Source organism: Nipponia nippon, unplaced genomic scaffold, assembly GCF_047370975.1.
Source record: "Nipponia nippon isolate SJK-2023a ecotype South Korea unplaced genomic scaffold, ASM4737097v1 scaffold_24, whole genome shotgun sequence".
In the NCBI taxonomy this organism is placed as follows: Eukaryota; Metazoa; Chordata; class Aves; order Pelecaniformes; family Threskiornithidae; genus Nipponia; species Nipponia nippon.
The window spans coordinates 8,112,501-8,123,849 of NW_028262341.1; the positions used below are offsets into that span (position 1 = coordinate 8,112,501).

Consider the following 11,349-nt stretch of genomic DNA (forward strand, 5'->3'; position numbering starts at 1 on the left):
TAATTTATTTTTAATTCAGCATTCGGAATACTAGCAGACCTAATTCTTGCCTATTTCCATCTTTCAGACAAAGCCAGGACCAATCAAGGCGACCGGTTCTCACTCTGAGCGCTCTGCTTTAGCGTACTGCTACAACTGTTCCCGGAAAGGACATTTTGGATATGTAAGTCTCAGCAGTCTCTGCCTCAGTGTTGAGTATATCCTTGGGGTAGAAATTCATCTCTGCTATGGTGTGTGGTTGGAGAAAAGAGCTGGAAGAGTCAAGCTAATGCTATATGAAGGGCCGCTCTAATGCAATGTTTGTGACTTTGCAGCACTGCTGCCATCAGTGGAGGCCAATGTATAAAGTGATCTCGCCCATCTAATTTAAAGATACGGAGGAAAAGAAAAGTTACTCTCTCTCCTTGGCAGGTTTATTGATTTCTTCTTTTAAATCTTAAATCAAAATGAGACTGCCAGGGAGAGAGAATGTTCATTGGAAAACAGGCAGTTGCTGAACAGAGCTTTTTTTTTCCTTTCTTTTTTTTCCTGTGGCTTATGGAATGAAATATTAGTGCCTTACTGCCACATTCAACATCATGTAAGGTTTTTCACCACAATCAGCCCAACAATTTGAATGCCCGTTTTAGGAATTTTCCATTTCTGCCTGCTTTTGATGATCCTTATTTGTAGTTTCTTAGTTTGATTCAACATCTGAATTAAGTTTGACATCATCCTTCTGTAAGGTGCACAGCCTGGTGAAGAAGGATATCGTGAGCCTTAAGTGGCTTCAGTAAAAACTGGAGGTGTGCGGCATCTTCTAGGATTGCTTGCTGATGTTTATCACCTTTTTCAGCCCCCTGTCATGACAAGTACAGCTCTTTACCGCAAATATCAACACCAAACAAGTGTTAGTCCTTTTCTTTTATGGAATAAGTCCAGAAGCCACAAGTATTCTAGAAAAAGAATGGTACTCATACATTGGATGGGTTAAGTTTATCGTTTCCTATAGCTTAGAGATAGCAATTTCCCAGCAAATTCCTTCCTTCTCTCCTGCATGCTCTGTGTGTCAACTCCTACAACTACTGAAGATATATCATTAAAAGCTTGATGCTGTTTTCAGCTAAATAGTTAATCCCTGTGGGGAGTAGTGGGACAGGTAAGGCAGGTTTACTGGGATCTTCTCATAGCAGAGCTGAAAGATAAATGGAAGATTTTTAATGCCAAGCTGTCTTTGGAGACAAGTGAAGATTTTCCTCTTCGTGTGGTGTATTGAGGCCATCGTGTATGTCCAGGACACGCTGCTGCCTGCCCAGGCGGGTTGGAAGGGGCAGGAAGTAAGCAGCTGGTGCAATCCAGGCTCGGTAAGGGACGAGTGTGTGCCAGCAGCCTGGTGTCACCCCTGGCACAGCAGGAGTACAGGCACTGCCTTGGCTGTGGTACAGGAGTCCAAATCCTTGACTTCACCTGCAAGACATCTTCTCAAGACACAGCTACACATACGGCAGCAGTGTGAGACCTCAGCAATACAGTCATGTGAAGTAGCTTGTTCTGTCTGCTGTTTGGAACTAGAGCTGATAAAACCTATGAAAGAGTAGTGAAACTGATCCTGCTAAACAAAACCAGAATAAAGCCCCTGCCAGTAATATAGACACTAAAATGAGCATATACAATAAAAACTGAAGTGACAGGATTGAAGAAGTGAGACTGATTGCTGGCAATGGATAAGGAACATTTTACTAAACTGTCAAAAAATGGCATTCCAGGGAGGCAGCCATACATGGATACAAATAAGTCTGCTGTAAAAATAATTAGTAAATATGTGGGAGGAGCTGATAGTAATTACTTGGACAGAAAATGGTAGAAACTGTATAAAATCAGTAAGGGAGTAAAGTGACTCAAGGACAACACTTCATGGCTATCAAAGTTAAAGAAAGTAAGATAGTATTTTTACTAGCATACAGCAAGCAGAAATTGCCTCAGCAAGGACTGAATGAAAAGGGAGAAGTTAAAAACAACACAGGAGGGCAGAAATACTCACCAGATCTTTGTATATGCATACAGAAAAATGTCTAGGACATACATCGGATTATGTAATGATAACTGAGTATTTGCCCTCAAATCACTAAACCTTTTGTCGAAGAATGGCTGAGGAAATGGGACTGGTGACCTGCATGTCCATCTTTACAGTGACCTAGCTGGACAGGCAATGCATCTGAGATTTGCAGCTCTCACTGGCTAAGAAAACTGAGGTCATAATCAGTGCCTGAGTTTATGTGGTGAGCAGCTCTGTCAGAGCTTGAAAGATCTGTCTATAATTTAAGGGGGAAAAGGGGGGGGAGGGTGATTTTTTCTTTTTAATGTAAATATTTTTAAGCAGGTAAAAATCACAAGCATCTTTTAACATTTTTCCCATTTCTATACATCCAGAACCCTGCTCTATTGCCTTTTTTGAGCAGTTAAAGCAGAGGAATAAGAAACTGACCAAGAAGAAAAGGCTGGGGTTAGTTTTGTACAGACTCACCATAATCAGTGCTTCCCACTGCAGTCCGTTTCCTTTCATGTTACCATTTGATCTCATTTAGGAACACCTGAAATTGCTTTTCTTTGGTAGAGGTCTAGGGAGACCTTCCCCAAAAAAGGGACAAGAGCAAAAAACTGGCTAAATCCCGGAGTTAACTGTGCAGTTCCAGTAAGGAGGTCATTGCGAATCACTTCTTGTTGTTTGTAGAAATGGAAATAGTTAAGACATAAACTGTCAGAGGTTCCAATACCTGGCAGTTATGTTTCCTGAACTTGCTGTATTGTTTATTAAGACAGTCATATTTTTATGTAAACTAAGGATTTAATAAAGACAAGAAATCTTATTTTCTTTAGCAGACTCACATTATAGTTCATTTCATAGCAGTTCACACATCCAAAACATTGTCTGTTAGGGTCCATAACAAAGATGTGCTCATTTTAAGGGGCATCCCCATAGGAAAGTTAAGAGGGAGGGCAAGTTAATGAGGGACAGCCCACTGCATTATTCAGGCTGCAGCAAGTTCTAAAGGCAGCAGGGATAAGGAACTGTACGATATCTGCAGATGTGCCTTGCATTCACATCCCAGTATGCCAATCACACAGAAAATTCCTCCTGCAGGTTGGTAGCAGGCTCTGCTTTCCGTCCTCTGTACACTACCTCCAGCGCTGAAGACCGTCCCAAGAGTATTTAACAGTACACAGCGTATGGCAGCAGTGGCAGCTTACTTGAGAGGGAGTGATACAGCCAAGTGCATGTTGTACATTGCTGAGCTGATTTATCAATGCAGTGGAGATAAAGAGGAGAAGAGGAGCGCCGATTTGGGTGTCATGTGCATTTCATTCACTAAGGCTTCTCTGTCAGCATATTAGCAAAAGAAAAATAATGAACGGGCCACATGCCTGCAGAGCAAGCCCTAGATCTGATGCAGGATCTCAAGCAGTACATTTCACAGGTATCACAGAAAGATGAATGTGTCTTTGCATACTCCTGTGTAAAGCCAATCTGTGTTGTTTTCAGTAACCTCTTTGGCAATGTTTAGGGATAATATTTTCTTTCGTTTAGTCCGGATAGGCAAGCAGCTTTGTGCCCTGCCTAAAGGCCACTCTTAGATTTCACTCTTGTGAAACACAGGTATCTGAAGTGTCATTTCTGTTATGTTTTTCTCTCCTCTTAAATCTGAGGGAGGCAGATGGAGGACCCGGGAAGGGTAAGAGAGGAGGTTTCTTTGTGGGGTGATAGCTGGCTGTTCAAGGTGTTCAGTGTGAAATCTGGTCGTCTTCCAGGATATGCATATCTCAGATGAGTAGCTACTGAGAATGACCTGAGGCGACGGATGGACTCACATGCCCCCTCCTAGGTCCCTGTCAGCCTGATTTCACAGTGGGGTAAGGCTGAGCCCTCAAACTCGGGTTGGCTCCAGCTACGAGCTGCCTTTGCTCATCCGCACTCCTCCATGCATGTGGAGATGAGCCAGTTGTCACACAACCTAACAGTACCCTTTTGGAGAACACCACAGAGAATAACCTGATTCTTAATTTAATTTCAGCCAAGAAAAGACCAAATACAAGCTGAGAAATACAAAATATATCTGAAATGCATCTTTGATGTACTCTGCCTTTAAAAAAGAGAGGGTAGGAGGCAGGAGGACACACAGGGAAAGGGGGTGCTAGAGGTGGCACTGAGTGGTAGAAATAGCAAACGCAACAAGGAAAGCTGCTTCATTTGCAGTGGAGACATCGGGGGGAGTGAAAGCTCCTGACAGTTTCTTGAGAATGGCAAGGCCCAGAGCTCATTAGATTTGGACAGTGTCCAAGAAGTAGAAAACTAATGTTGCAAAGCACAACAGTTAACAAGCAATTTACAAGTAGAAGAAAGCATCAGTTAATATCACATGGTACCCTGAAAAAAAGACAGAATCATAGGAAGCATCCTAGTTAGCCTGGCTCACAAGACATTACTAAAACTTTGTGTACAGCAGTGAAAAAATTCACATTGCTGAATCAAGCATTTGGGAAATAGGCTGACATGCATGTGATGCAAGAGCCAGCCCCTTCCTCACCTCAGCTGACTGTTCAGGGCTCTCTTCCTCTTCCCTGCAATCTGATGTGCTTGCACAGCAGTTTCAGGCAGGGTTTGCTTTTTTTTTGTATCTGTGAGAAAACTGCATACAGTGAGACACACCGTTCTGCCTGCAGATGGGCTGTGTCGGGAGGATGCTGCCCCTGGCTCCTCATCACTGCTCACTCCTTCCTTCAGCCCACCCCACCCTTTGAGTCTGCCACATTTCTGCACATACTTTCACCCCAAATGATCCAGGTTAAAAGAGCTTCCCTGCAATTAGAAGTATTTGTCTTTTGAGGAGACCGGGCATGTGCTTGTGCTGGGAGACGGGAGTAGGCAGCGAGAAGCAGCAAAAGCAGGTGTTGGGGGGACCTGGCCCGGCTGCAGGCAGGACAGCCCTGCTCCCCAAATCCAACAGCTCCATTTGCAATTCGCCTCGTGTTTACCTAGTGCTCACCTGCTTCTAGTCCTCTGCTTCTCTCAGTGCTAGAGATGTGTAGCAATTGCAGGAAGACACAGGATTCCTTCCATTTGCTGCGAGAGGACTGCAGCTTGGCTCATGTAATGCATGTTTTTCTGTGTGCACAAGAAGGATTATTGGATGGTAATAAACTTATCAGTGTTTAAAGAATTGCTGGCCATATCCTCCACAGATACAGACCAACACCTGCAGAATCTGACCTGTTTCCTTCCAGGAGAGTTGCAACTCAGCCACATCTAGTGATTTGAAATGTGTTTTGCAGGAGTGCTCAGAAAAGCGGATGCATGGGAGCATGTTCCCTACTTCTCCATTCATCTACTACTATGATGATGAATACGATATCAAGAGAAGAGCAAACAGATTAAAAAGAAAGGTTGCAGGTACAGTGTATTTTGGGAGATCCCTCCTGCCTTTCAGTTCTTTGAAATACTTTATTCTGTGCTTGCTGCTTTTAGAAATATGGTGGGATTATTTTCATGTGTTGGGAAAAGCTATAGGGATTTGAACAGGTAGTCTAATGGCAGTAAAAGATTTGTGACTTTATTCATCCGTGTCTATCATGGAAATTTATTGTGTCAAAGCCACTAGGTGGGTGTTGTCAGATGTTTTAATTCTAAAAAATTCACTGACATTACAAATGCTATAAACTAGCAGGAAGAGGATTAAACTGTAATTTGTTAAAATTCTAGTCTAACTTCATACATAAGGAAAGCTGCGATGGCTCGGGCACTAGGTTTTAGGTTTTCTGCATGGGTATTGAAATAAACTGCTCTGTTCTACAGAACTACAGGAAGCCGGCCTTCTGCCAGAACAGTCAGAGACACCATGGCAGGAAGAAAAACATGGGGAGCACAGCCATAAGAAAAAAAGCAAGCCTTGGAAAGAACATGGGAAACAGAAGAAAGATGGCGAGTGCCGCAAAAAGATGAAGATGTCCGGGGCAGAGAAACCCAGAGAACAGAAACACAGAAGTCATGTTGAAATGGGCCAAAAGATGGAGGAGGACTTCCCTAGAGGGTGTAAAAGGCAGGCATGTAAGGGCAGCAAAATCCGTCACAAGTCCATTTTCCAGGCATTCTCAGGCAGCAAGACTGCATATGTTCAGGAGCCTCTGGAAAGTGCTAAAAGGAAGAAGAAATGGAAAAAGCAGAAAGACGCTAGTCCTGATATCAATGACAATTTATTCCTCATAAAACAGAGGAGGAAGAAGTCCAAACAGAAATCCTGATGATGAGGAAGTAGATAGGTAGCACCAGCATTTACTGGCTGTGGCTCTGCCTTTTGTTTATTTTTGTCTCTCTCTTAGCACACTGAATTTGAGTCCGTCCCTGAACCCGGGCGGACATGCCCAGGCACCAGTCACACATCTAATGTCCATCTCTGTTCCCGAAACAGAGTGCTCTGTCTGTTGTGAACTGTCCGCTTGACAGGCAGGACTCAGTGGTCATGCCTGGAATGGCTATACTTTGCAGCAGTCCCAGAATAGGCTGTAAGTTTATTTTCTTTGCTTGGGGCAGGGAGCGGGGAGGGGAAGGGGCCATGCTGGGTTTGGTAGGTTTTGTTTCTTCACCGGTGAGATGTTGCTCTGCCTGTTGGAGCAGGATCTGCTGCTAGGAAGCATGATGCCTTTGGAGCTGATGCTGGAGAGACTCTCAGGTTAGGAGGAGTTGGGCCGGAGGCCATGTATGTGGATGTAAAGCACGTTCCTCACGGCCACTCAATTCTCTCCAGAGTGCAGCTGGGCACTTTTTGACTTCTGTCCCTCCTGGAAGGTGCTGTGAAGTTGTTGTCTTGCACTTTGGGACGTGACAGTCTCCCACCTTGTGCTCCCATGTGGTGTTGTGGATCCATCATCCTCAGTGCCACAGCTTTCAGTGCCGAGCACAGGTGAGCCCTGTGTGAGCCTGTTCCCTGCTTTTGCCAGCTAGTCAGCACAGCAGGAGAAAGCAGCTGAGAAAAGGAACAGAGTTTATGTCTTGAATTAAGTATGTCCTTGTTCCCCAGTTGTTTCTGGAGAAAAGATAGCGAAGTATGAAAAATGTATTTAATTCCAGACATACTGTGCTAAAACTTAGTAATTTTTTTAAATACAGTTATTTTTGTACACTGGAATTAAACAAGTGTATTGTTAAAAGCTTTGTAAGAATAAATGCTTCATCAAAGGAATAACCCAAATAAAATTTTACAAGAGGGATATAAAAAAATGCAGGTTTGTTCTATATTTTCTTGCATTACCAAGCATAATTAAAAAGAGTGTCTGCTTCTCTTCCCTGAGCTGAAACTACATCACCTCTGGAAAGAGATTTTCCGGTTTCGAAAAGAAAATTATCTATACTCTACTGATTCATGACCTACTCTATACTATACCACTACTTTTGCTAAGCAATTGATAGTAACTAACAGCACAATTTCATAAAGGTACATGTCCTCTCTTAGTTCTTACTAAAAACTGAGGCTTTGGTTACAGGTGTGTTTTCAAATTTTAAAAAGTATTTGTAACCTGTGCAAATGCAGGGATATCTGAGGAGGGGAAGTGGGTACACTAGAAAAAATTCAGGGCTGTCATTCTGCCAGTAGTATTCCATGCTGGTAATCCCTAAATTCATCAGCTTTTTGTTTGACAAGGTTGCCAGTGAAAACACTGGTATTTTAGTGACTGTATCACCTCATCTCAGAGGTGTTTGGAGTAGAGCTACACCTACATAATACTTGGGAACCTAATGCCCAGTTTTGCTTAAATGCATCCTTGTTGGCAGCTCAAATTCATTTTTGTTTAACTTTATTGATTACTTCATTGAAAAGTACCTGATGATATTGAAAAAGTAAATCACTTTTATCCCTAATTAAAAAAAAAAACTGTATTAATTCCGCTCCTGAAAAGTCTTGCCCCTAACACTGAAATTTGTTTTTTCCCGTGTGCTGTGTTTTCTTCCCTTTTTGTTCATCAATACCTGGTTCTGTTTGAACAAAAGTCTCCAGTAGCCTTTAGCTGAACCAGCATGTAGACTGGTAGATAGGGAAGGAGGGTTGTTTAAATTAAGTCTTGAGATCAACTCCAGCTTTTCTGATTCATCGGTTTGACCATGTGGCCAGTGAAGTTGTCAGGACATGAGTACATCTCTTCTCCAGGAGTTGCACCCTTCTTTAAAGAGCCACCAAGAGCTCCAGAGACTGCGTTCTTGCTCTTGTGTCCCCTAACACTTCCTTGGACAGAAGTGTTACGATGAAGGGGATTCCCAAAAGGACCAGATTCTCCAGCTGCAAGAGATGGGTGGCTCAGACATCAGGAGCTACCACTGTCTGGGAGTATGTAATAAGCCTGTACCTGCTTTACCTGGGCAGTGTGCAGGGATGGAAAATTTCTGCCCTCATAAAGGATGACTGTGTGACTGCTCTCAGGGGATTGTATCCTAATGGCTGTTCTACCTCCAGGGATAACTAGAAAGCACATACGTATAAAAACATGGAATGGACAACACCCCTAACCTGTGGTTAGGCAGATTTTAGGGAATCTTGCCTCCCAGAACTTCTCCACTGTTTTTCAAGCTAATATTCAGTAAGTTTCGGGATGTTTTTTTAAGGTTGTCCTGGTTTCAGCTGGGATAGAGTTGATTTTTTCTTCCTAGTAGCTGGCATAGTGCTGTGGTTTGGATTTAGGATGAGAATAATGTTGATAACACACTGATGTTTAGTTGTTGCTAAGCAGTGCTTGCACTGGTCAAGGACTTTTCAGCTTCCCATGCTCTGCCCGGCGCACAAGAAGCTGGGAGGGGGCACAGCCAGGACAGCTGACCCAGGCTGGCCAAAGGGCTATTCCATACCATATGGCGTCATGCCCAGTATATAAACTGGGGGGAGTTGGCTGGGGGGCAGCAATCGCTGCTCGGGAACGGGCTGGGCATCGGTCATCAAAATGACTCAGTGAAATTGTGGCCTCACCATTCTCTTCACGGTACAATAGTGCAGTAAGGACGGGTCCATGCTCTGGAAAGTTTTCAGATCCTCCATGCCTCTCATTTACTGAAGAACATCAAGTGCAGGTATTTTTCTGTTTCACTCCCCCAAAACTGAAGCAGCTGTGTTTTCAACAATGTCCAAGAGATCAAGGAGAAAACTGTGACCTGCAATAGCATCTAACAAGTGATCGCACTGAGCCGTCAGCCTGTGAGGTGTTTTATGGGTGCTGTGTGGTATGCCATAAAAGAAATAAGACAGACACTCTTAGATGTGAAGGCCAGAAGAGCATTATTCTGATGAGCACCAGGGTAGCATGGTCTGGAGAGGTTCCTCACAGAGACCTCCTCTGAGTCTCTACCTCTGACTGTCCTCGTTCCACCATTCTCTTCCTCATTTTCAAAGGAACCTGCAAGGATATAAAAAGTGCAATTTACTCCTCCGCCAGGCATTATGCAATGGCTTTATGAGATGATGCATTGTTTAGCAGCTGAGCCAATGTGAGAGTCGACACTGGTAGTGGGAAAATGATCAACACAAGAACGTCTATCAATATGGATATTGCTGTGCTAGTGAGGCTGCTGTAGACTGATACATCAGCTCAGGGGCAGTGGTATAGCCGCTGTGCATAAGGGGTGCAGATGCCTTTACGTTGCCCATGTGCAATGTCAAATGGTGGTCAGGTGTGGAGCGAGTCAGAGTTTTTCCTAACTCCTCCTCTAAAGATAAGGTGCCTGGCCACTGTGGCAGGAGTTAAGCCAGCCAGGAGTCCCAAGTTGTTTCTCTGATGCTCAGTGGCTTCAGCCAACAATATTTCACCTTGGACTCTTCTATGGAATTTTTCAAAACCAGTTATGTGCTGGTGAGCAGCAGCCTGCCTTGTCTTGGGAGGCTAATTGTGGGAAGTCTAGGCAAGGTGTGTAACTTAAACAAGCACTTGGGTGAAACCCACAGAAGCCTGGCTGTAGATTGTGGCTTCTGCTTGTCACTGGCAGTGACTGTTGCAAGCACCAGATGATAGGTTTGTGGTGGAAACATCTCTGGCTTTCCCTCTGAGTACTGCAGCTGCCCAGTCCTGCAGATATCTAACCTGGCTTTTGCTCTGATAGATGTCTGTTGTTTGTGGTTGCAAGACAGTGAGTAGAAGCACAGAGAAAGTGGGGTATTTGGGACCATGGGAAGAGAAAAAGAGAAACCAGCAACGTTTGGAAGCAGATGGGATCTGGATGAAGGAACTTCTTCTGGCAACCTTGCAGGTGAAGGCCAGGATCTGACTGACTGGGGAGCAGTGTTGCAGTGCAGCTCCCAAGCTGAATGCAAGGCAGCAAAGCTGTAGTAAAAGAAACAAGATGCTGCAGCCATGTATCCAAACTGGAGCATTAACCGCAAGTCCACTTAAGTCCCAGCAGGTTAAGACATCAGCTCAAATACTGACCTATGTTAGGTTTTGCACAGCAAGACAGAGCAAATCTGCTCTAGGGAGCCCACCAGAGAATTCGGAGAAGAATCAGAGGGTCCAGATAATGCAGCTAGCAACGAAAGACTGACATGAATGAGGCTGTTTTTTTCTAGAGAAAAAGCAGCTGGGTAAATAAGGTGCAAATAAAAATGGCTGTTCTTAATATGGGGGTGAGTAGAACAACAAACCACAAGCTTAAAGAACAGCAAGAAAGGTGTAGCTGAGACACCAAGAAAAAAGACCTTAAAATGGTAAAGATGACCGGGGACCCCAGTGGGTTGTCTGAGGAGGGCGTGCAGTCTTGCTGGCAGGTTTCAGGGAAGAGTTGAACAAACGTGCTGGAGCTGACAGAGATGGTTGAGCGAGCCCATGAGCAGATGGACTGCTGAGGTCCCTTTCTTCAGTGGTCTCTCAGCAGACTGGTCCTGCCCTCCCTTCCGCATAAGCAGCAGTGCCCTGAGCTGCTGTTGGGTAGAGCGAGGGCAAGCATGCCCATGGCCAGGCGCTGCTGGAAGGGAGAGCAGGAGAACCAAGACTCTTACATCCCACCAGTTGCATGGGACTGCCCTGTCTTCAGCGATTGCTCCCCAGCCCAGGATAGTGCTCAGGTGCCCGAAACTCAGTGCCCCACATCTCACAACCACCGTACTCCACTCTAGCTTCAAAACCTTCCCTCAGACCGGGTGCTGGAGCCTTCTTGCACCTGAGAGCAGCAAGGTGCAGGAAAACAACAAGGATTTGTTTCTTGCCAGCCAGCAGGCCTGTCTCAGGACCCTCATCTGCCGACACATTTCCAGCCCTGGAGATGGAGTCCCACAGTGTACACCCAGTCAGTGAACCTTTTCCCCCAAGATCATTAAACTCCACATGGACCAGTCCAGAAATCATCTC

At 44.6% G+C, this 11,349-nt stretch overlaps 1 protein-coding gene across 6 annotated transcripts in view; it reads left to right on the plus strand.

Annotated features, from left to right (window-relative positions):
* Positions 1–11,349, plus strand: part of ZCCHC7 (zinc finger CCHC-type containing 7) — a 128,704-nt gene that overhangs the window by 112,247 nt on the left and 5,108 nt on the right. For 5 of the 6 annotated variants that reach the window (XR_015705614.1, XR_015705615.1, XR_015705616.1 and 2 more), the window contains 3 exons: positions 68–163; positions 5,308–5,425; positions 5,828–6,534. Coding sequence is in view for 1 of the 6 variants with exons in the window: in XM_087761548.1 (XP_087617674.1) it covers positions 68–163; positions 5,308–5,425; positions 5,828–6,273 (660 nt within the window). In the remaining 5 variants the exon portion in view is untranslated. Of the gene's footprint in view, positions 1–67; positions 164–5,307; positions 5,426–5,827; positions 7,259–11,349 lie in introns of those variants that run through there. The other variant, XM_087761548.1, reaches the window with a different exon arrangement.